At 37.6% G+C, this 26,617-nt stretch overlaps 1 protein-coding gene across 1 annotated transcript in view; it reads left to right on the top strand.

Annotated features, from left to right (window-relative positions):
* The window catches only part of INPP4B (inositol polyphosphate-4-phosphatase type II B), a gene marked incomplete at both ends in the record, with an annotated part of 286,967 nt that overhangs the window by 107,824 nt on the left and 152,526 nt on the right, over positions 1–26,617 (top strand). The window contains 2 exons of the mRNA XM_082482899.1: positions 4,985–5,103; positions 6,845–6,961. Coding sequence (XP_082339025.1) covers positions 4,985–5,103; positions 6,845–6,961 — 236 coding nt within the window. The remainder of the gene's footprint in view (positions 1–4,984; positions 5,104–6,844; positions 6,962–26,617) is intronic.

Below are 26,617 nucleotides of genomic sequence, written 5' to 3'. Positions count from 1 at the left end.
GAAAACTGTACTGTTTAGTGTTCTGCATGTAGCACAGGTCTGAATGTAGTGTTCTCTTATTTAATGTGTCCTTTTGCCCACTAAGGAATAGCTGCACCTCAGTTAATTAGTCTATCAAGACAGACTGTACATTATTATTTATAAACTAAGTTCCTTTGGGAGAATAATGCTGCTGCAATGCCAATGAACTAAAAAAAAATATTTTGAACATTATGCTCACATATATATGTGTGTGAGACACACAAGCTTCTCCCATGCCCCTTGTCTTCAGATACTACTAATTTTCTGTTCTGTTTTGAGAAAATACAAAATAGTGTTCCCTGGAGACAACAGAGCTATGGTGGTTAATTTCTGTCCCTTGCCATCCCCTTGGAATATGTTTTGATTTGAAAAATGGGAAGCAATGAAGCCTTGGGAATGGTGTTTCTGTCACTGGTTAGCAAAAAATCTGCCTCGCAAATTGCCACGTAGGCTAATACACACATTGTGTGAATCCATAGTCTGGGAAGACATTCACCAATGTGCTGTAATTTCCCCCACTAACAAAAGTAAACATTGCAATTTCAATGCCATTTCCCAATTTTGGGGCTAGACCTTGGCTTCCTTCCCAAACAACTCTATGAACTCTGAGCTGAGGATGTCTTTCAGTCCTTCTGCCCATGTCGCTTGTTCCAGCTACTGGATCTTTTTCAGTTCTGGGAGATGCTGCATCTCCCTGTTTCTCCGCCAGATTAATTTATTTTGGCCCCAGTGAGTTTAGTGCTTGGAGTAGTGCTGAACACCTGGTCAGAACTGTTATAGTTTCAGGGAAGGTAGGTAATGAATTTCCAGACTATTTTTTTGGTTTGTTTTCCCCCTTTTTATTGTTATATAGTCATTGAGATTTAGTCTTTCTGTACTCTGTTCTTCCATATATGTAATGTTTTCAGAAAATTCTCCCTGATCCCATGAAAGGGTCTCTCAAACTGTGAAGCAAGATTCTTCTGTGTTTACAGCATAGCCCTGTTTTGAGGAAACAGTAACCAGTCTTTCTCTTCTATTGTCTTTATGTACATGTGCATGCACACGATGTAAAGATGAAGAGCGCAGCCAGCATGTTAGTGCAGCACAGAGAACAGTGAAATATTGCATGGCAGGACTCGAGAATCAAACATCTACTTGTGCAGTTTGCGTTTACAGCACATGTGGTTTGTGTGCATCGTAGTGGTGCTGGAATGTACAGGGCAGTGTACAGACAAAACTGATAGAGAAGGAGCATTATTTTACTGTGATTCATGTAAGAATAATAATATAGTTTTACTAGTAGAACAACAGTAATGGAAACAATAACAATTAATATTCTCTTTGCTTTTATTATTTAGAAAATAAGTGCTGAAGAGTAACATTGACTAAATGTTTTCTGTTTTAAGGCATTTAAAATGGTAAGACAGTTTTATATGTTGACCACAGAACTTTGCAAAATACCTGAGTATTTGTAAATATATTCTAGAGTCATTCTTCTCCCTTGCAGCCTTTCGTCTTGCTCTGCACATAGTGATTAGTTTGCTGTCTTTCTTTCCTTCTTTTTCTTTGCTTAATATGTAGAAACTGGTTGTTTCTTTCTGCTGCCTTAACATTTTTTCTTTGTTGATATAAAAGCATAAATTATGTCTAATGCAGTTCTTCCTTAAACATTCATTGCACACTGATAGGCTTAGCAGAGATGGGATCACTAGGGGAATGGATGACTCAGGCTTTTACACACTGAGTCAACAGTCACAATGAGTAGATTCATATACTTTTGGCAAGTAAGTACAAACTGTCACTTCACCAAGTTTTGTTGATGAGGTTTTTCCAGAATTAAGTCAAGCATAGTGAAGTATTAAAAAGCAATGCGACCTATGTATATGGTCTGCTTGGGCACAGTTTATGATGGAAAGTATACTGATGTTGTTACCTGCTTTCCCTGTGTTATGTTTGCAGTTAAGAAAACAGCCTTAGCATGACTTTCACATTTGCATTTTCATCAGTTTCTTTTTGAATAGTATGTCAATAATGCCCAAAGATGTATTTAAATATATAAGATACAACTGGTATTTCACTTTCACAGCCATGTTATGTTTTACTTTGGACAAAGAGAGTTGACGGTTTCTTTGAAAAGACCTACAGTTTTCAGAGATACTGCTGGTAAAATGGTTCAAGGGGCAATAATGCAGCGTGGGGTTGTGGAACTTGCCAGGCTGTGAACAGGATATAACAAACTTCTATTCTTTGGCATCAGCTTAAAAGTAGTCTTTACGTTATATTAAACATCTGAGTGGAGCTGTATTTAAGGGAAGTGATGCTTTGTGTCTCAAACTGACAAATTCTGTCACACCAAATCTTCAGTTCTTTGCCAGTGACAATCTTATTGAATATACTCTCTGACTGAAAGAAGGCAAGTAGGTAGTTGTGAATGAAGTAGCTCAATGTCACAGTAGAAACAAATAACTCTGACATCAAAGTAGATGCATGTTTCATTTTATTTCGTTTATCTGTCTTCACTGGTATCTCCCAAAGACTTCTGACACTTTGTGCTGATCCCCTCCCCATTGGAGATATGCGGATGAATGTCTTTTATGTCAACTCTACCCAATGAAATTCAAGGTCATGTTGCTAAGCTGCCCTTTTACAGGAAAATGATCTAATGATTGGATTGCCCTACTATCATAGAAATTAATTGTCTCCTATGCTCAGATATCACCAAGGTGGTGACCACTTACTGCAAATCCTTCCCATTGTTAAAGGTTTATCAATAGGATAAAAGCCTGTGCTCTTGGTTGCTAAAAGAATTAGTCACATCTAGTTAATGTATTTGAGACATCCCACAAATAAATCAAACTGTTATTTATGGGGGATTTACCTCCATTCATCATGCAGTAGTACTTTTTACAAGAGGTCAGCTGTAGGGTTCTTGCCAGAGTCACTGCTGAGTTTTTGAGGGGATTTATTTTTGGTTTTTCTGAGTTTCTGTCTCTTTCTGTCTTTCCATTCTAATGTATTCTTATAATCTTTAGAGGTCCATTGAGCTGGCTAGCCTTCCTTTGTGGTGGGTGTGAAAAATTTGACTGTATCTGTCAGTGTTCCAGCTTCTGATCATGAACATGAGCTCTCTTGCTATTCCTCTGAAATTGTGCTTTGCTGTGCCATATTCTAAAAACACGATTATAGAGTGGAACATTTAAGGATTGGGTGGTGGCATGAGATCAGGGCTTGTGGAGGGGTAATGGCTGTATCTGGAAATGTCAGTGATCTGATACTGCATTTGTGGTCAGCTTGAGAGACTATATAGTTCAGATAAGTAGGTATCTGCCCAACCTTTTGTGCTTTGGTAACTGCTTTTCAATAAATCTATTCATATAATTCTTCAGGTTTTATCAAGTAGTGCTAATATTTAGAGTCATTTCAATAATGCGGTGAGCCTTAGTAGCAAGGAATTGCTGGCAACTTGCTACTCGAGTCTGGTGTTGTTATATCAGCTGTTTCATAAAGACTTCATCATGCACAAACTTTCATTCTTATCCCACTTTTACCACCAAATTCTGATAGGGTCAGTTTGAGGCTGTCTACCAAGAGATTTCATTGTCAATTCAGATTAAAGCAAAAACTTCAAAGTACTCTGTGAAGGTTAGATTTAGTAGTTTCCTTGTTCCCTTTTAGCTGTTATGGAAGCTTCAGCCAGTTTTCTTTTTATTTTCTCGAGCAGCAGGTCCAAGCCCAAAGGAAAAAAAAAAAGTATAAGCCAAGCTGCGTTGGCCTTTTGTATGTATCAGAGTTTTCCTTGCCTTGGCTTCCCGTCAGACCAGGTTTGCTTGCTGTGAGGATAATCTGACTCACCTTTTAAAACGGTAAAGGTCAGCTGCACTTGAGGAAGCCCCTGGTTGGCAGTGACTCCTAGAAAATGTCCTCAGCTCTTTCTTGACAATTAGCCTCTCCAAAACCATAGGCTTTTCTTTTCTTCCCTCAGGCTTCTAAGATCCCAGTGTAGTTTGATGCACTGCAGGAAGCACTGGGTAGATCCTATCACAGTATTCACTGTTGCATATTCCTTAATGAAGAATGTAAGTTGGATGGGTTTCACTTTTGAGCCAATGCATGCCCCATTAGTCCACATCCCCTCTGCAGAGCAGCTAATGGTGCAGTTGTTTCTTTCCTCTCTTCTTCCCCGCCCCCCCCCCCCCCCCCCCCTTCCTTTGGTCTTTGATGCTTTTATCCTTTTGGTTAAAAGGTTTGAGGTGTGCTAGTCTAAAGAGTGAACAGTCACCTGCATGACTGTGAGCCCAGGATAAAAATGAATTATTAAACAAGAACTGAATTTCTCTATCTTTATTAGGTAGAATGACTTTTAATAATGATGTCATATAGCCAGAATACAACTATTCTTCTCATTTATATGCCAGTCACTGGCGAAAGAATTGGTTATTTTGCTGTCTGGTTTTAGGTATGTAGATTTTTACTCAATGATTAATTCTACTAAAGAGTTCATAATGTAGTATCAGACTATATAAACTAACCCAATCACTGACAGAATTTAACTAGGTTTGAATGTGTTTAAAATGGCCGGGTTCTGTGAAAATTGTCAGACAAGAGATGATCAAGTTAGGCTGCTAAGAGAGATTCTGTGGCAAGTTAAATGAGTGCTTATGTAAAATTGCCTACTATTGCAATGTGTGTAAGTGTGTGCGTATGCGCGCGCACATTCATATACTGGAGCTGATGAGCCTCTGGCAGGGAGCTTTGCAGAAGCTGCAAGTATTTTTAGTGGAAACGAAATCTCGGTTCAGTTCTGCAGCATGTGACTTCCTATTTCTGTAAGTTACTTCCAAGGGACTTCCTCTGTAAAATCGGCTTGTCTCCAGAGATTTAATCTGGAGCCGGAGTGTAGTCTGCTTTGTCCTGTGCCTGTGACAGCGTTTTCCCAGAGTTTTCTTTTAAGTATTTTATTTTTATTTTGTACTGTCTCCAGCATGCAAGGATCTAGTGGCTGCTACCCGTGATCGGAAGCTGAATACGTTTATACAAGTCTCAGTGGTACATCCAGCAGAGCACATTTTGACGAGGTATTCAAGCACTGAAATCGTGGAGGTGAGAGTCTTTCTTATTCAATTAATATGTTGATTAATGAATTGCTCATTTCTTCCATAGAAAGCGAATGAGAAATAAAACAAGTTAGTGCATAGTCTTAGGTAAGACAAGCACACTCTGGCAGTTAGTAAAGCATACCTAAGAGTGTTCCGTAGTTCTTGGCATTTAACCAGGATAAACAGTTAGAAATGAACTTGGCTTTTCATGAAAGCTCTGTTGTTCCAAGTAGAGGCATAGAGAATACTCCAGTTCTCCAGACATGGGTCTAGAATGAAACAGGGAATAGTTGCCCTCATGAAAGAACAAGGCTATGCAAAGTAAAATTAAATTAGGAGTACAGTGAGTTTGAAAAGTATATTTAAATTACAGAAGAACATACGTGTATTATGTGGTCTGTTATCCTATCTGTTTCTTGTTGTATTTTTTTCCATTGGAAAGTTGACGCTTTTGCAATTTGAAAAATATTAGCCTGCTTCTATAATTAGGGAAGGGTGTGTGTATGTAATGTCTGTGACTTTATATAAAAATAATTAGTAACTTGCATCACATATTACAGCAAAAGTTGTCTGAGGCTGCTTTGCTAGTCTTCACTTTGCCCTGTAAGCATCAGAGTCAGAAACAGCAAAAATAGTTCACAGAGAAAATTAAGTGTGAGCAGGCAATGTAGGTGTAACTTGCTTAACTTACTGGAGAAACTCATTAGGAACAGGGAAGTCTTATTGTAAACACACACACGATTTTGCCAAAGGCTTGTTTTAACTGTTAAATACAAGAAGAATATTTCATGAGCTCTTTGTGTGATTAACTACTAATTAAATTGTCATGGTTTCACCCATCAACCATCCTGAAACTGCTTAATTCAAATATCTTGTATCTGATCAGGATGTTTCATTGCAGACTGTCTGGAATGATGTCGTGCAGAAGATGGAGTATATATATATATATTTTTTTTTTTTTAACAGAAGTTGCATTTCCTAACACAATGTCCTAGATCTGAATAAATCCCTGAATTTGTTGTGTCAAAGCTCTCAGCTTCATAGTCAAGCTTTAGGAGAGGGGAAGGCAGGCACACAGAAAAGTTTTTTTTCAAGAGAAATTACGTTTATCATGTAAAAACATTTATATTACTTAATAGAACATTTAAAGATACTAGCCTGGTAATCTTAATGTTTAATTGTACTTAATTTCCAAAGAAATTATAACCAACATTTTATATGATTCATTTAATTGTTTGTATATCTGAAACTGTGATATAGTTACGTATGTGTACAGCTTTTCGATATAATTATAATGTTACAAAGCACAGGGAAGTTATCTTACTCCACTGCTGCCTAAAGAGGGGTATTGTAATCCCTTCCCACAAATCAGTATCCTTAATGTAATACAGGGAGTTTCTATAGCATTTCTATAGAGAAAGAAAGGGATTATTTGTTAAGGTTGTATTCCAGATACTGATACCTGCTGGCTGAGCAGTTCGAAGGCATGTTTCTAGGCTCTGTTTCAGAAGCACTTAATATCTTTTCCAGTTAAAAAAAATTCCGAAAAATTTTTTCTTAAAACTTTCCTGACAAAGTTTTAAAGTTGTCTGGTTTTCTTGTTGATTGGATAATATGTAGCTGTTCATACCTCTCTGCTGTAGAAAGCTAACTTCTTTTAGAGCACACAGTTTCCGCCCATCAATAATGGCATACTACACGTTGGACAGCTGTTACCTTAATGCATGTTTACTTATGTTACACAGGGTACAAGAGATCCACTGTTTTTAACTGGTGTGACATTCCCACCGGAATATCCCATCTATGAGGAGACTAAAATAAAACTAACAGTTTATGATGTCAAAGATAAATCGCAAGACACGGTAAGTGCTTTGCTTTGTTTCTTGCATAAATCGTACTGAGGATTAAGATTTTCACCATGTTGTCCTTTGGCTCTCTTTAGCAGGTTTGCAAATTGGGGCAATAGGTTTTGCTCTTCTCTTATACCTAAAATGTACTTTATTTTTTGTTATTATATTAGAGAATAGAGAAAGAGGTCCATGCTCTTAAGATGGACCCTTTGCTATAGTTTAACTGGTTACATGAATCAGCATGAGTATTCCTGGCAAATAAAAGATTACTCTTGTGGTTTTTTGGATGGCAGAGAACATATGGAATAGACTGAGATAACACCGCTGTGAAAAATTTTTCAGAAATATGTTTCTGATAATGTTTTTCTTATATGCCCAAACCAGAATGATAATAGAGCCTGTAACCTGATGTTTGAGAAAGATAATCATATTTTATTTTAATCTCTTGTGTGGTGATACCCACAGCTCTCCTGTGGCTGCTGCTATTATTGATTTGTGAGGGCCCAAGATCTTCTGTGACACTGCTAAAGGTGAATCATTTTGGGTTCCAGCATTGTACATTTTCAGCTACACTGTCAGCTTTTTATGCTGAGAAACAGTTACTCACTCGAAATGATATGTGGAGGTCAGTGGGACTATTTGAGTGATTTGACTGCCAAATATAGACCTTGAGTGCCATTTGATGTGCTCCAGGTGATTTAAGACAGCCTTACAGAGCTAGAAGGTATCATAGGACTTGTGGCAGATCTGTGTTTTTCTTCTGTGGCAGCTGGAGTCCAGCTGATAGTTTCCTCTTGGGCATCAAAAATGGCCCTTGACACCTGTGTTGAATTAGCTGAATTGCTCTTTACATATCTGAAATTGGACTCCAGTATGATTAAAGACCATGCAAGTTCATGTTATGACTGTATATGTGTTCGTTATCTATAAGAAGGAAATTAAAGGCATAACATGCAACTTGAGACTGTCTTTGAACTGCTTACATAAGTAAAGTTATGTTTAGAGGACTTCTAGGTTTTTTGCAGGTAGAAAATAGTTGATATGCGTGTTTAAATTGTGGACCTTTGTGAGCAAACAGGATCTGTCTCCTTACTGTGCTCTTTAATGGGAATGTGTGGAATATTTTAGATGTAGAATCTGGATTTCTTTCAGTTTATAGGTATTTTTTTCTGCTTAAGAATAACCAGGGAAGGGACACGTACACACATTTTTGGTTATAATTTTGGTTATAATTTTTGGTTATGGCTTAGACTACAGGGGCTTAAAATGGGATCTGCTGTTTATTCAATAGAGTTGTCACCTGTGGACAGATACAGGAATTGAGTGAAAGGAGGTTGGCTTTGCTCCTTCCCTTCCAGTTCCTATTGTGACTGATAGATGGTGGAAAATAATATCCTGTCTGTAAGCGAAAAAAGTGGACTTCATTCATAGAACTATCCCTCTACTACTCTTCTACTTGCAGACCTCTATACTGCCTTTTATACAGGACAAGATCTACCCTAGAGAATGAATATAATTTGATAAGTTTTTGCAACCTTTTAAGAACTTTTAATAACTGTTCCTTTCAATTGTAGTGCAGGACTAGAGTCTCTCCCAGTCTCTGGTTTACATATATTTAGCCTTTTTAGTATTTAGCCATTTTAAAACTGGATGTAGGTAAGAAAAAGTTAAATAAGCTGTAAGACTTAAGGTAGACTGCAGCATGTGTGAATGACCCTCGGTCACCCAGTTTGCGACTTCATTTGTTGCAATATTTGGACTTCTGTTTACATCCTAGAATATCAGCGACAATAAAACTAATGGCTTGACTTTCTTTCCTATAATTAGAAGCCATTGCACTTTTCTATTAATTCAGGTGACTTTTTGGGGTCTGGAGGTATATATAGATTCATGAAAGTCAGGTTTAATTGAGCTATAGCTTGATACCATTGTCAGCATAGCTGCAGCTGCACAGACCTCAATGCTTGCTTGGTGACCCAAGAAGTGGGATGTGTCCCTTTGGCAGTAAGCCTGCTCCAAGTGCTGTGGCTTCACAGGTCTGATTATCCAGGCTACAATAAAGCTGGCTTTTTTGTTCCTCAAACTGCTGCCACAGCTTATGGCTGCAACACGTCGCTCCACCATTCCTCCAAACAGACTTGGAGGTAGAGGGGAATCCAGGGCTGTTAGGTATGCTCTGCTTTTCTAGGCTGTGCTTCCAGGCCAGTCACCAGCTCATACAAGTGAGCATTTATGGCAGAACAAACCTTGCATCTGACTGAAAAATGTTTTGCAGAAATTGGGTAAAAAGCTACAGTAATAAGAATTTCAACAACATCAGTGCTATACCGCTACTGGTTACTTCAGTTAGCCAGTTCAAAGTAACTAATATCCCTCATCACAAATATATACTTATTCTTTTAGTATTTCTGTTGTACTTAAAATGAAAATAAAGGAAGTGAATTCTGTGCATTAATTAAACTCAGCAGGATTTTACTGCCATAAATAGAAGACTGTAGAGAAGGCAGAGAAAGGGCAGTGGGTACATCAGAGTAAAGTATTTTCTTGTTTTTTTGCCGAAACCACTCCCCTGTGAGAGACAACCAGATGCTCCCCCGTGAGAGACAACCAGAATTTTTTTTTTTTGGCACTGCTGACATGCTCCTTGTGCTGCCTTTTTAAAGATTTAAAAATAACCTTGTAATGCTTGCATGCCTGTACCAGAAAGCAGATAGTTAACTTCACTCTTCCCTATCATTTAACTTAGATTATATAAGAAGTGCAGTTTAATTATATTTAAGTACTGTGCAGCTGGTATCACATTCACTGTGCTTGACACACTGAATGTTCCAACTGCACTTTTCACTTTTTATGCATGTCTGTCTGATGTTGACCATAATTAGATCTTGGCTGTGTCAGCTTTCTGTAATTGAGGCTTTCTAATATAATGAAACACAAATTTTTTGTTTTGACTAGTCTTCCTAAGTTAGGGTGATTGGTTGCGGTAAATTTTCATGTAAATAGAAACTTTTAATAAAGACTCTGCTATTTCTACTTTACTTTGATATAGTTGGAATAAAGAAGTTAATAGAGTGTGTTTATGAAATCAAATTTAAATATATCCAGTGAAGCCATGCATACAAAGCAGTGTGTACTGCCATATTCTGAAAAATGTACAGTGACATCTGTTTCTATATCACAAAGATCTTCTTCCCATACTGCCATAAGCAAATCTGTTTCACTGACTGGAGCTGAATGGTCTTTAAGATTTTTAGATAGTTGGGTTTTGCCTTAATGCTGGGGCTGCACCTGTTCTTTAAGTCATTGTCCAAGAAAATTGGAATTAGAGGCTCATATGCTGTTAAAATATTACCTCTGTACCACTTTTGCACAGGCACGTTATTCTTACTTTTCCTATAAGCATGCAGGTTTGCCCAGTTTGGTCTAGCAAGTTTTAAAGCTGAAGCTGGCTTCATTCTCTTTGAAAATACTGCTTAGCACGAGTCAAGTACCACTGCCACATGACAGACCTGCAGAAAATAAAAAACGGATGAATTTGTGTTACATTTAGAGGAGGGAATGCTTAGTGAGTAATTTGGGAGGCAGCAGTCTTTCTGTTCTGTGTTTAGAATACATGTACTTGTGTCTTGCAGCAAGTATTCTGAACCTCATTGTGTAGAGCAGCATGGCTATATTTTTAGGCAAATACATTTAGCTATGGTGAGGCTTTTGTTTGCTTGTTTTCCAAGTTTGGTTGTTCTGTTGCTGCATCTACATCTAATTTGTGTTGGTTTAATGCACTTACACCTACCACTTATTCTTACCACACCGACTTTTCGATATGTAAAGTGAGTTTGAAAACGTTTGCATCTTGTATCAATGGGACTGTGCTTGTTTTAATGCAATAAGATCTTGAGGTAAACACTGTTGTGATGTTCTGGTATGACATGTAGTGAGTCGGGCCACCTCCTTTTGATCCGCACGTGGAGAAGTGCTGGACATTTGTGAGGACAGGAGCAACTTTCTGTAGCTGGTCTCTGTATCACCCCTTCATACATTCCCCTTACCTTTAGGAGGAGATGGAAACCAGGAAGCTTGAGAAGAAGCTTCAACAGCAGAGACTTTGAATACCAACTAGGGTTAGAGACATAATGGATGCTTTTGCTGTTTAGCTTAAAGACCAGTAGGTAGATATACTGTCCTTTGGATGGATAAAACTACTGGAATTCACATGTGATGTTGAAGATACAAACAACCACTCTAATGCTGTCTCCTGCGAGCTAGGAGAAACTGGACGTATGGAAGGCAGTTGAAACTTTACACATTCTATAGTCTGGTCTTGCATTTGTACTTTCCAAATTTTCTCTTAATCACTGAGAATAAAATTAGATTAACTTGATAATTTTAATAGTAGGGATAGAAGTACAGGTTTTCATATGGGAACATACATTATAAAGTGATAATTGTAGATTATTTAGGTTTGAAATTACATGTTCTTTAACTGTTGAGGTTTGACTCTTTTATTAAACTTGCTCACTATGAATGAAAATTTGCAAAAGGTTTTTCTTTGTGTGTTTCTTGATATTGCAAGTACCCCTGTTAAAACTGAATCACACTGGGGTGAGTGGGAAATGAAGGCTGTCACAGAAGAGCCAATTTGAGTTCAGTTGTGAAGCCGAATCTGAAGTGACGGCGTTCTGTGTTCCCTGGTGGGCATCGATCTGTATCACAAAACCACCATGCAGTTTAATGTGGTTTGCCGTCTCTGCTGAAGGGGCCCACGGCTTGAATATTAGGAACGCTGCAGAGCAGTATGTGAAATGCATTAGCAGAGAGAAATGTGAAAGCTTGCACGTCACCTACCTGCACTCTGCCTGTACCAGAGTGCTCTTAGTCCCTCACTCTTGAGAACACTAAAACTACTGAAGCTGTTTTTCTTTAAAAGTTGAAGCGATGTTGAAAGTCCTCTACTCTGTTTAAAGAAAAAGCACTTCAAATTCTTCCTTTTCTCAGTTCTGTTCACTGTCATCTTTGCAGGATTTGTAGAGAAATACTGCCTTAAATTAGAAACTCGTATTATCTCATTCTTAGTAGAGGAGTACTGTACAGTACCGCGGTCCAGAAATATTTGCAATAAAGCTTTAGATAATCATGTTTCTTTTTTTTTTTTTTTTTTTTTCACAAATACATACTTGATGATAGATTTATTTTTCCTATTGTGGCAAACTATATATTCTTACTAAATGCCGTCATTAGAGATACTGGGTGGTGGTGGTGGAATGTTTTTTATTTTTCTGGACATGTGCATGTGGAATTTGGTTAAAGCATTATTATCAGTTTTTCTCAGTATTTTTTAAAAGTCTGATACATAAAGGGAAATTCAAATTGCTGACTCTCATTTGGGTTTATATTGAAACAAAATCTTTCTTTGAAGTGGCTGAGGTTATAATAAGGTTTCGTATATCTTAGTGTATCTGTAAGAGAACTGGGGATAAGTGTCAAGACCAGGAAAGTTACAGGTATAGACTTAAAGTCCATTTGTAGCCTTAGTGCTCTTTGTGCCTAGCCCTTGAAAATTCAATGGCAGGATTTGGCTTTTCAAAAATCTTTCTCTCTTTGAAACCATCCTACTTGTCTTCCTACTTTTTCTCCTAACCTTTTATTAAAACTCCTCCCTATTGCCGTATCTTCAGGGAAAGTTGTAATCTACTGTTCATTTTCTTTTCCTTTTCTACCTACTCTATCTATCAAATGCTACTGCTGCCACACATCAGGCAAAGGTTTGCTCCAGGAGCCAACTTTTTTGGAAAACTGTTGTAAAACTACATAGTGATGAGACCTTTTGTATTTTGTAAAAATGTAGAGGGTTGCCTTGGAAATTTCTTAGAAATAAGGGAAACAAATATTAAGTGGTAACATTTTCACATAGCTTTTATTTTAACCAGCTAAGGATTTCAGTAACATAGGCAAGAATGTTCCAATCTCTGCAGCACTGTCCAAAAAGCTTGCAAATCTGTCATTCTTCCATGAATACTTTGTATATGCATATTCATAGGTAGCCTTCATTGCTCCATCCCTCACTAGACCAGCACAGAGCACATCAGAATAGTCAAACAAATCCAAGGTGGTTGTTGCACAGCCTTAGCATTTCTAATGACAACTTTTAGGGTTCAAGAGGCGAGTGCCTGGTATAGAGGTCCGGGATGTTTTCCTCTGAAATATGCTTGCTGCAGTGAATAGAGGAATGAGAGCACGGCACAATGTTTCTTTAGTCAGTGTGGAGCAACCTGGCGGTGAAAATGCGACCTCAGGTTAAAGAATATGTTTCTGTCCTTTCAAAGGGTTGATCTGCTTTTCCTCCCAGTGACTTTGTCCCAGGCATCCCCTGGACAAGACACTGGAGGAGCAGCTCTTCAGGAGCAGGTGCTCCTGGCAGGCCAGGCACTGCAGCCCTCATGGGCGGCCCAGGCACTGCAAGCATGAAGGATTTCCTTTTACTAAATGCAGCAACATGGGAATGTTTGAATCACCCAAAGGATAAGATTTGTCTGGTCTCATTGGTGATTTTCCTTTTTTGTCAGGTGAATGATCATCACACCAGCACGAACTCTAAAATGTACAAAAGGGGAACTAACATTCAAGAAAATAGGCATTTACCTTTAGCTGTAGCTACTTCCGATGATTATGCACACAACAGCTGATGCGTTTACCTATAGTTGATGGGTAGTTTATAAATGAGAGGCACTTCCTGCAGGTGAAAAAAAGCAGAAGACTTAAGAAGATTTTTTTACCAGTATGAAAAGCTCCAATTTTACCTATTTACCTCATTTTCGGTAGTTTCTTTACCTGGAAAATAATCCCTCAAATGGATGCCTCTCTTGTTGATGTAGAAGCACTTCTAACTTTAAGTGGATACATTGAACTCCTTGAAAAATCACAACTGTGAACAACTTCTGTTTAATTTTTCATGTTTTGTGTGCTTTTGTCAAATAAGGCTTTAGAATACTCTATTACAAGTAATTGTCTTTATACTGCAGGAAAATATGTTCAAGCATCCTTTACTTGCAGCTAAAATTGTATCTTAATAGAAATGAATTAACTGTAGAAACTGTATTTTTAAAAAAAGTTTATAGTGTAGCTTCTGCCTCTTAATCTTCACTAAGGAATTTCAATTTTTCTCAAAGCCTGGTTCAGTACAAATGGAAATAATTCAGTGACTTCCCGGAATAATTTTGATTTTATAATATTTTTTATCTTAATTCTTTAGCATCTTGAAATTCGAACATATCAGTTCTCATATTCTCAACCATCTCCCTTCATAGAAAGGCACTTAAAAATATTGATGTAAAATAGAAGGTACAATATATTTAAAATGTAGTCCGTCAGTGGCAAAAATATTTCTGCATAATATTTAATATATTTAGATGCAATAAGGATTGAAAGGATGAAAAGAAATGTATATGAAGCAGTGGTAAGTCTGCTCTTGCTTTTGTGTTATGAAAACAGGCATTCAAAAACAGTTTGTAAACGGATTTTTCTTTTAAAGTTTTGAGGTGCGTATTCTGGGAAATTGAAAACAGAACAAATTCAATTTATTAGAACAGATTTTTCTCCCTCTACTATGTGTCTCTCAAAAGTGTTCTTTACAGTTATGGATATGCTTGAACTAGTAAATGTTTGCGTTTGAAATTTGGTACTTGTACAGCTGAGCAAATAATTCTATTTAAAAATCAAGTAAGAACCATACACATTGGACATAACGTGAGACTTTATCTTCTTGAGCAAGTTTTTGTTGGAAGAGCATAGTAAATTGCTCTCAGAGTAAACTAGTTAAATGTTTTGTATTATGCTGTATTTTAAATATTTGATGAATAAACATGAAAGGCTTGTGTAATCATTTAGGAATTCCAGTGCCGTTAGAACTGCATGTATCATTGAATTTTACAGTAATCAAAGGCTCTTTATGTAATCATTATGCAGTATATTACAGAAACAAATTCCCATGTGACTGAAATTCTCCATGCTTGGCTTTCTTCATGCCAGAAATAAGGATTTTGTTTTGATCTGTTCTTTGTTTTGTTCTATTCACCGTTGGATTCTGTAATCATAAAAAGAGGAGGAAAAAACCCTGTGTTCTACTATGCAGTTTTTTAAGAAACTGTTTGCGGCTTGCGTCGGGATGGCTGGAAAGCCAGAAGAACGAAGGACAGATATAGTCTGTAGCATGGTCAAAAATTAGTGTGTTTGGTTCTCTCAATATCTCAACAGCATAAATGTAAATAAACATTATGAATATCAACAATTGAACTCAAGTTTTCAGTATACAAAGCAGTTACTGTATTGAACAGAGTATCAGCTGCTTTGTAGTGTTACGGCACTTTGTGGTGTATGAGAGAGATTTCCCTTCACAGAGGAATAAACTGGCTTCCCTCACCTTGAATTTATTACTTATTGATGGGATCATGGATCATTACCAAGGAGTCACAGTGACACTAGGTATGATTGTATTTAGTCTTTGGTGTGGTTTTTTTTCATCATTCTGGGGTGTTGAGAATTTAGTGTATTCCCCCCCCCCGAATTCTTTTCATCACAGTCATGGTATTTTTAAAGCAAGAATAGTTGAAGATTTTTATAGTACCATGCAGCTGTTGATGCTTATTCTTGCAGTCTTATTGTCCTTAAATCCTTTGTCATATATGCAGTCTCACAAATGTGAAATGAAAAAGCTGCAAGTCACAATTATCCAAACCACTTTAATAAGATGTCTTCTTTTTTTCTTTCTTTTTTTTTTTCCTGCAATTCAGAGTAGGAGACACTATGACTTTCTATTTTGTTTATAGTTCCTTCCCCTGCTTTTGTTTTTCTTCCTCAGCTTTCTCTGCAGGTTTCAGTGTATTTCAGTACGGCACAGCATTTGAAACGTAACCATTGTGATGGTTCATAGAGCTATCAAGGTAACTTAGTTTAGAGCAAACACAAAGATACCAATTAGTAAAGACTGTTCTACCAGTTTTGACTGTAAAAGTTACACCTGAGCCATCTTCAAATGAAATTCAAAGGGCTCTCACTGGAGAGAAAATAGAGAAATACATTTTGTCTACAAGTTTATAAGTAGGCATGTTGTCATACACAACAAGGAGTAGTATGTTTGCACCAGTATCTTTACCCTTCAGAAGTTTTACTGGGACTGTCAGAAGCGGTCAAGAGTACTAAATTTTTTTTTCTATATGCATTGGGAGATAAAAGCTAATTCTTTTTATTGCAACAGTGTCTGCACCACAAGCAGCTGTACAGATCAGTTTTGTCTTAAAATGCAGATTCATAAGTTTAGGTTGGGAGAAAACCATTTCTCTGTTGAGATTACTTCAGACAGGATTGTCTGCTTCCTGACGGAAAATCTGCATTGTGGGACAAATGTGATTTATTTCCTATAGAAGGCAGCAGTCAGTATGTCTTTAAGATGCTTGGAAGGCTTGGATTTGACACACAGCTGCCTTCGTGAAATCGAGCATGGAGATCCTTGATTTGTTATAGCTATAGATTCTCACTGCTTCTGTTCCTGGGGAATAACTTGGCAGCTTTTCAAAAAGAAGTAATTGCAAGGCTCTCGCACAAGAAATTATCTCTGAACGTGGAAGCTCTGGACAGTTACTGCCCAATTATTGCTAGCCTCTTCTGAAATAACATCACTCCTGTGACAAGGATGTTTCTGGATAATTAACTGTGCCCAAATGGCTTTCAGGCTTGGGTATGACAGAAGAAAGACTGTCCTTGCAGTATAAATTAGAGTCTAGGTACATATGCCCTGTTCCATTAAGAGGCTTCCTGAAAGACTTTTTCTGTGTTTGTACAACGCTGTGTGAGACTTGTGTCCAGAGTTTCATTGTCCATTAGGACAACCTTGGCCTTATCAGTTACCAATCCTCTCCTGGTGGATAAATCTGTCTTGATTTTGAATTAACCATAGTATGGAGTATTTTGTAGTAGTACAGTGGAGAATTCCTTTCCCCTCCTCCTTTCTTAGTGTTCCTCAGGCAGTAGCTCATTGGCCCCAAGAACAGGCTCCTGTAGGAAGGAGCCGAGGGCTTAAAGTTTTCACGCCTGTTTTTAGACAGACATGTGAAACATCATAATTGGCAGTACGTTCTGTACAAAGAAGAAAAAAAGCCTATTTGTTCCACTTGCATTAAACTCCACAGGAATAGGATGCTGGCATTTTTAGCATCTCCCTTAAATATTGTCCCCCCCAAACCCACGAGCTATCTATTGGAGAAGTTAGAGAGACAGTAACAAGAAGTGAAAGGACATCATCTACATTGAAAAAGCAAACTATTATTTGCCTTGGGTTTGGTTTGTTTCACTCCTCCTGCCAGTTCACTTTTTCCCTGATTTGCAGTTTGGTTTGTTAGGTTTGCAGCCTGTTTTGTGTGCCTGAGATGGACTGTGCTGTTTCCTTAGTGTTTCTAAAACTCTTAGATGAAGCTGTTTCTAGAGTTACCTGAATTTTTTTCCCCACCTTTAGTTAGGCATACTGGTCATTGAAGTACTATTGAATATGAGTAATCTGTCATTTACATAGGAAAAACTGTAAATTCAGGTTATTTACACAATGTAGTTCATACGTCTTATGATCTGAACACTTAGCTAAAGTAACATAAGGTGTTCTGGATTGTCAATCTCCTTTTCAAGAGAAATTGTCATGAAATTTGTATTTACTAGATTTGCACCTGTGATACAATTGTAGTGAATCTTATGAGACTGCATAGCTTAGACACTTCTTTTGAGTACATTATAATTGTTGATGTGGCTGAATTATTACAAATGGAAGGGGTAATAAATTCTTTGCTGCTTTAGCGAGTGGCTGTCATTTATAGCGGGTTATTGAAATGGTGTAAGTCAACCTGCACAGCATTACACTTCATATTTGATTAGAATGGAAGTGGTTGGTTCTGAGTTTGGGAGTTCAGCGCTGCAAGTCCTTGCTGTTTTAAGACCAGATGTTTTGTATCCTCACTGCTTGGCACTTCCACAACTGAGGTTGCACTGTCCGAAATCAAATGCAATAGATACTTTATGTGGTAATGGCAACTGGTTTGACATAGGTCTAGAGATTGGGAAAAAAGTTCTAGGTTTGAAACAAATTGCATAGCTTTATTAGAGATAAAAAGCAAAGCTTTATTTTACAAAGAAAAGCAAACATATTTTTAAAGGATTTTAACGTTTATTATGAATTCTAAATAAGAGATGGTAAATAGATGTGTGTAGATGGTGTGTAGATGTTTTTCTCTACCATTTTCCCCACCAAGTGACCAAAGCACAAGAATTTGACCTGGAAATAAGCAAACTTTATTTTGAAAATGAGCTTCTGAGGCAACCTCTGGACTGTGGAGCAGATATGCTTTGCAGTAACATTCTGTAGTCCTCCTCCACTGACACCCAGCCCTAGAAACATGGGAGAAAGAGATGTGGTGAGTGCCTGGCCAACATCCCAACACAAAGTGCATGTTGGGAGACAGATGCTAGGAAGAATCTTGAGGTCTCACTTTTGGATGTGTTCTAGAGGACCAATCTAACAGAGCATAGCAAGGTAGTCCCATCTTTGCTGTATTAGGTGACACACCGCACTGAATTCATTTGGCTTGTTCCATTTCATGGCTCCTGAAATTTGATTTGGGTACGTGATGGGTGGGAGATGGGAAGTAGCTGGCCACACAAAAACGTTAGTAGAGATGTGACAGGAAGAAAGTGTCGGGGAGGAGGGAGACTCATATACAGAGGCAGAGAGATTGAAGTATAAAGTGGGGCCAAACTTTGATATGTTAAGAACTTAAATAGCCCACCCCTTCCTATCTCAGGTTTGCATACAGTTAGAGCTGGATTTTTTTGTTTGCGTATATAAAGCTGGATCTCTGAGGTGGGCTTCAAGTCCTGATTCCTTTGATATGAGCTGTTGGAAAGAGTAATGACACATGTAAGGCCAGGGAAGGAGATACTGGTGAAATACCCATCAATACTGTGGAGCTTCAAGAGTGAGTTTGTAGTGCGCTTGAGTTTGTAGCGCAAAATACAGAATTAGCTAAAACATGAATAATACAAAGACTAAGAAGTTGTGTGATAGAAGTACAAAGCTCAGGTAAGATGGAGACCACACGTTTCCCTACAACTGCTTTACAGAGTTCATGTAATTACATTGTGTACCTGCACACTCTTGTTTTCTGTGCCTAAGGCTTTCAGGTTAAGTGGTGGTGTTAGCATCGTTTGCTTCCACAGTCAGTTATACAGTAACATTGAATATAATATATTGTAATGGGTTTTTTGTGTGTGATGTTGAGTGTGAAAGTTAAGGGAGGGGGAACAAATTCATTTCAGCCTCTATAAACATCAAACTTAGTGTTAGTAACTAAAACAACTGTAAGTGAAGTATATGTTTTATTTTTCATGAAAAATGCAGGCAATATATACTGGTATTACTAGCAAGCACAATATTATAAGTTATTCAAGTTTATTTCTTACTATATTTTTTTTAAAAAAGCGTATTCAGAGAATATTGAATTGTGTGTAGTTTGCTTACCTACACCACAATAGTAATTTTGAATAACTTTTTCATTTTATCTGTGGTTTTCCTTTAATGTGATTTATTCATGACTCATTCAGATTTAGTCCAAACTATGAGAAAAAGCCTATAATACTTTATTAAAGCCACTTAATTTTTCAATTAAATATTTAAGTTGCCTTTTTCAAAGAGGGAAACCTTCTAATTACTATTGAATTAATGTAATAATGCTACATTATTATTAGCACTTATTTTAAGCAAATAAACACTTTCTCTCAAATTAGTCTATGCTGATGCTCTAAGACCATTCACTTGTAATAACACCTCGCCTTCCTGAAGAATACAGTGGTTGTGGGAGGACATTTGGTTTTGGCTCAAATTTCAGAAGTTAATTTATTTTCTTGTCTTCCATAAAATGAAACCTGTTTTTAAAGGTGATATTAGACAAAGTAGCCTTTAAGTGTTTCAAAAAAAGGCCCAAGAATGTTCACTTTGCATTGTTTGATTTCTCTTGAAGTGGGTTTGGTTTGGTTTTCTTGGGGGGGCTGTTTTTAGGGGGAAAGGGACTGTTTCTAGCGAGATCCTTGGCCTGATGGTACTTTAAACTTGCCAGTTCTAGCTGGCTGGGTGAGTCAAAATTTCCACGTGGCATAATTTCTGGAGCTCGGGCTGGCAAAGGAGTCTGGGGGCAGGGTGCTGCTTGCAGCCTGGAATATAGGTTAGTGTCTGAGTAATAATAGCGTTTGCAAGAGAGAGGGCTGAAATTCTGAAAGGTGCATGTATTTACATGAAGTTTTTTAAATTCATTTTTAGAAGAGGGCTTAAGTGGTTCTTTTTTAATCTCTTCCTCCTGCCAATTTTCAGAACACTGAGAAGATCAAATTTAGGTGGTTTATTTTATAAGCTGGATGAAAAGGCTGGAATTTGACCCCATGGTCTAAAAGACCAGTGTGTGCTGTTTAGTGCTCTGAATTTTTGCTGTATGTTGTCTGTAGAGTCAATAGTAACAAAATCCTAAGGAAAATTAAAACGGTCTGTACGGAAATTCTGAATAGCATTGAAGGTCATCTACGTGTTAATAGAACAGTTCTGATGTATGCAGGAGGAACTTGTATATGTGTATTTACAATATGCAGTCTTTTAGAAAAGGTGCTTCTTTTCAAGATATAGTTTCTTCAGGATGTTTAAAGCAAAACGCTGACATGTAGGCTACCATATAAGGCATCTTTATTTACTTACTTATTTGTTAGTGCTTTTTTCTGTCTCTAAATCTATATGGTCCTTGTAACCACTAATTAAGTTAACCGTCTCTCCTTAACCTTTCCAATTTTAGAGAGGAAAATTGAAGAAGTAAGGCTTTTATTGTTACATTTGGTTAGCTTCAGATCCAGAGTTGGAATTTTACCAGTTTTGTTAATCAATCCTTTTCTATAATATCTGTATTTGAAAGTGGAGGTAACGTGCGTCTGTAGTATTTCTCTAGTGGTATTAGTTCAAACACAGAGTTGTTTGCAGCACGTAGTGAGTGCTCCCACTTGTCTCTTCTGGGGTTCTATGAAAGTGTTACTGTGTTCAGAATATTTTGATACTGAATATTAACTTGCAGCAATTTACTGACTCGAAAATATTTGTGCAGAGAAGAACAGTGACTGCCCTGTTAGTCTGAAGAAATCCACACGCATATCCTCCTATTTTTAAAATAAAAGTCTCATGGCAGCAGGTAATTATTTTAATGTTGAAATTATAACCAAATGTTAGTTATCTGTCATTGTGGTTGTTCTTAGGACATTGTATCTTGTGTGTAGCACCATTGCAAAGTTTTGCCAAGCATGGAGAGTGCGCGTACCTCTTGACAGCAAGCTTTCTGTACTCACTTTTGCGTAAATCCTTATATACAATGTGTAGGCTGGAAGAGAATGAAGTATCTGTGGAGTAAGCTGGAGGATGCTGAACCCATGATCAGCATGGCCCTTCAGCTCCTGCCCACGCTGCTTCTAACAGTCGTGCTCTAAGTTAGGCTTGAAGTGTCAGTGCTACACAGAAATTATTCAATCTGGGGTGTATCTGGAGAAAGGGCCATAGTGCTTTTCCATTCATGCTTGATCTGTTTGGTCACCTTCAGAGCTCGGACAAGCCTGTCTGTAGTATGGGTTAGTGTGCTTACACTGTGGAAAGCAGGCGAGTCCGTTAGAATTTCTGTTGAAGAGGCCTCGCCACATCAGTAAATTAGATTTATGTGCAGTGCTTGTTTTTTTTAGGAAAACTCTCAGAACAATTTTGCAAACTAAAACATTGTCTTTGGTATGCTGTCAAACCTCCAGCAGAAGGTGCGTCTACCCAGCAGTACTGCGCCAGGGAAACAGGACTCTCTTGCCATGTGTGAATGTAGTTTCTGTATGGAAAGAGGGAGAGAGAGATACACTTAAAATTAAGCTAAATGTACTCACCTCTGGAGTTAACAACTGTTTGGATAAGAGATCGCAACACTGCACCCTGCTTGAAGATAAGAGCTGAAGTCATACCTTACTGAAGGTACTGGAAGGCTTTTGACAGGCAGGTACAGTTATTTGAGTCAAGAACGTGGCCAGAACACAGGAAACTGGACTTCTGTTTTGGGAGTAAATCTTCAGGATGAGCAAGGATGTATTGAAATAAAATGCTTCCAGAATGAGCAATGACATTCTATTTAAGTGAATTCTCCTGGTAGTCTTAAAAGCTACTGTGATTAATATTGTCTTTATGACGGACAATGACGTTTGCATTACGTGAGTACAAGCTGCATTCCTCCCCCTGGAGCTGTTAGTATTTTTATAGGGTTTGAATTGTACTCTGGATGTAATTTAACTCTGAAAATTTCTTCTTAATGAAAATTTTCTGTACTGTAAATATATGTGAAAATTTACCTAATTATGTCTCCAGAAATAATATTTGAATCCAGTATTTTCAGAAATAAAAGGATACTTAATTGGCAGTCTGTCCTTATATGGAACTGAAAGGGAATTTGTTGAGAAAATCAAAGAGAAAAAGGAAGAATGAACGCCTCACTGATCTTCATGGAAACTGTTAAATTCCCTATGAACTTTTGCTATGCTCATGTTGCTTGCTGTTGCAGTTTCTATCTTGCAGTTCCAGAAACTTGGAGAGTTATAGTGAATCAAACCTGGTTTGCCATGGCCTCCCCAGCACCTTCCGGTGCTGTAGGAGCCCCATGTGACTAGTGCAACTTGCATGGGCAACCAGCATGGCAGGATGTGGCAGTGCAGAGACAGCAGCTCTAACGACTTGACAGAGGTGCTAAAAACTTCACAAGAGGATGTTAGCCTGCTTTATTTGGTCTAGTGGTAAATGTCTAGATTTCTGAAAAGTGCTTTAAAAACAACAGTTTCTTTTCGGTGGCTTTATAATTTGTGACAGCCTCTGTTTCATGGTCCTACCTTGTTAGGTTGTCTTTTAAAGCACAAGACACATTACCCTTGAACAAAAGGGAACATTTTGGCATGGATTTCATTGGATATATTTTGTTCAGTTGGCAGCTGCAAAGACTGAGAGAGTTGATTCTTACATAATTTTTGTTCACCTTGAGAGTTAGATCTATATAATTTGAGAACCTCTGTTTCATGTCACTTTATCTGTTACTTTTTGTGTTTTAGCATAGATATACAACATAAGTGCAAAAAGAAAAAAAAAAAAAGGCAATTTTCCTGATGTGACAAAGTTATTCCCCTAACAGATAGAGAATGCAACTAACCTACTTAGACTCTTGCTGCTCATATGCTATAGCAGTCATTGAGGAAGTCATAGCTTATATACTGGACTGGAAAAAACCTGAAAGGTCTGGAACGGCACTGGATTGTCTAAGGTACTTTTCAAGAATCAAACATGAGTTTTAAATTTATTTTTTCCCTTTCATATTAAACTTTCACTGTAGGTGAAGATTCTAGTAAGGTTTATGGGTTGAATTTATAAAGATACTCAGACTGGAGATATTTATAAACCTAAAGATGCCAGTGGATTGCTGTATGAATTCGAATCAAGTTAGGCATCTGATTTTCCATTTTTTAGCTACTTGAGTTACCTTTAGTCTTCCTGTACCTAGTTAGGCACTTCTAAAGCTGCCTGAGGAAATCTGTCAACACCTTTTTCAGACTCTACTTACATTTGAAAAATGTGACCTTAACTTTTCCAGACTGGTGTCTGCTACAGCATCTCTGTTAGAGTACAGATGTCCATGTGCCAACACAAAAGTGGTATGCTCCATAAACTTTCAAGAGAGAGCTCAAGTACCTTTTCAAGACTTAAGTGACCAGTGGTCTGGATGGAACATATTCCTGGCCATCAGACAATTCCTCAGACCCGCTCCTAACAGTTGCCTTTAGTAGGAAAATGGATTCCAGCTCTTCTACAGTCAGATGTTTTCAGGGGATCTTTGGGCAGAACTGGGGGAGAGAGGTGTCTAAGCATCCAGCGATCAACTTTGGTGATTATTTTACAAAACTGAGCTGAAGAAATTCAGTTATATGGTTGATAGGCCCTGGGAAAAAAGGGGAGGAACAGGTTTTATTCCACTTGTACTAGATGCATGCACAGTGAGACAAATACTGCGAGGACTGAAGATCGGGTAGGAGCAGCTTTGGAATATATAGAACCTGGAAACCCATGTCTGGCAGGTTTATAGACAATCAGCAACATGGCATCAAAGTAAATTATTTTCAGAAAAAAGCTGCTATAACTGTAATGAAGTAGTAATTCAGCAGAACAGACTGCTTCCATTGAAACGTTTTGGACTGAATTCCAAAATACTACTGATGTGATATGCAGCTTCCATCACATTTCTGTTGGGAAACTGAGTAGATGTCACTGTGTCAGTCTCAGTCATTCAAAAATTTTGTTTACCTTTCTTTGTACTTGAATGCACAGATGGTTACTATAACATAATTTTGTTTTATAAGCCTGGAGAGAAGTATATTGTTTAATTTGGTTCTATTTTCACAATGAGAAATTACATAAAGTCTTCTGTATTTTGTAAGTGTACTGTTCAGTTGAAAACCTTGCTCTTTTTTTTTCTTACTATACTGTAAAATTTGTATATTCACACTGTGTTTGGTTTTGTTTTCTAGAGGGGATGAAGATTTCTGCTGGTTTGTTCAGTAGGTTAAAACCATCTTAAAACTGAAGTTGAACTGACCATTCAGAACAGTGAGAACAGGTGCACTGAATCTGAATTTTTCAGTCTTGGAAAAAGAATGAATATTTTTGTTTTGAAAGTGGTGAAGCAATAGTAAATATGTGACAAAGGAGGATTTTAATAAATAAAAAGGTTAAAGAAAATTAGTAAATTTAGGTTCAACCTGTGCCCTTGTTTTTGAATGAACAGCTTAGCAGTTAAACTTTTGAAGTGAGATATAAATAATGTCTTCACTACTCCTGTTCTTAGTCACAGGAAAGTCTGTCAAGGCTGTGATCCTCTGCGTCTATATCTTTGTTATACACGACCACTGGAAAGGAAATTGTGTTGAATACATTTATGAAAGTTCAGCTCTGTCAGCATGTCCTTCCTAAATTCCTGTTCTTTGAGTTTTGTGGGGCATTAAAACTGGCTTCAGGCTAAACATGTAAAGATTTAAGGCTAAACTCTTACAAGTGTATGGGGTTTTTGATGCAGGAATCTCTTATGACAGTGGATGTGTGTCATAATATATTTTTAAAGAATGGTAAAAATAGGTAGTCATTTTTAGGTGCTCGAGCGTGATGGTTTTGTTTGGTTTGGTTTTGTGCGGGGATTCTTGGGGGGGGGTTGGTGGTTTTGTTTTGGGGTTTTTTATGTGTTTGTGTGTGTGTGTGATTGTGTTTTACTTTCCGTTTAAAGTAATTAGAAAGGGAGAACAGGCTGATAGGAAATGAGGAAAATTGTGTGGGGGATAAAATACCGATCCTGTGATCATACGGATGTATGTAATTAGCACAACAATACTCTTAACTATTACAAGCAGGACAATACTCATACTCATTCACACACCTCAGGACCAAACAGGAATTTGGATTTGGCTGAATCTGTCCCACTGAATAATGGATGTACACAGGCTAGGTGGTTAAAAACGATGCAGGCTTCAGAGCAGCGTATCTCTACTCTGGTCCAGAATAGCAGTCATGGCCCTCAGGGCAATGCAGGCATAACACCAGTCAAGCAGTGCCCGAAAGAACTGAAGAGGAATAAAGCTCAAAAGGGATTTATAATTTTTCAGTTACATTCAAAAATATGGTCTTTTGGAGGGGACTGTTCAGTTAAGATGAGAATTAATCTTTTTCTGAAAGAAAAAGAATTATGCTGAGTCACAAGGTGATCTGTTGTTGAATGGTTTTGGTATTATCCAGTGTCCAGGCGGTGACTTTTATCTATTTTATCAGTGTATGCTAAGAATGCCTTTTGTGTCAAATATAAGTGAGAACATAAAATTGGAAGGTCCCTGCCCTTCTTTATCTAATCTCCAACAGTCCCGATTTTAAAGTCTGGGGAATACTACCTTAGTTTAAATAGCTCTTCTCCTTCCTTTGATGTTAATGCACAGTTGCATTCATTTAACATAATCACACCTCCTTTTAGCTCTTGTTTTCTGATCCTAAATAAATTTGAACTATTTCAGTCTTTGTACCTAATATTGGTTCTCCATTCTTAACAGCATCCTTAATCCTGTTTTTTGAATATGAATGGCAAGTCGACACAGTATTGCTGACAAAGTGGAAATACCTTTCCTGATATATCTGAAAAGCATATTTGTTTTTTTTCAGTTGTTGATGCCTCATACTCAGCCTGCTTATTAATGATACGCTTACTGAACTAATGTGCTTCTAGCTTGTAGAGGAAGTGCTAGTTGTTATTAATTGAATGCATTGCCTTGTAGTTAATACAGTTATGTTTCTGTTACTCAGATCTTCCATGTGTAATTCTTTCTGTATCCCACTGCGGTTTTACTTGTTGTAGATTCTGCCTTTTAAATTTCATTATAAATTTTCTAGGATTTTTGCCGTAGTGTTGATGAAAATCTGAAATAAAATTAGCCCTGCCACTGATCACTGTTTCAACCCTACCATTTCCTGATAAATCAGTCTGTTGATCTCTCTAATTTCTTTCCAACTGA

Source organism: Vanellus vanellus (genome assembly GCF_965231255.1).
Source record: "Vanellus vanellus genome assembly, chromosome: 4".
In the NCBI taxonomy this organism is placed as follows: domain Eukaryota; kingdom Metazoa; phylum Chordata; class Aves; order Charadriiformes; family Charadriidae; genus Vanellus; species Vanellus vanellus.
This window is presented reverse-complemented; position numbering and strand designations above follow the sequence as displayed.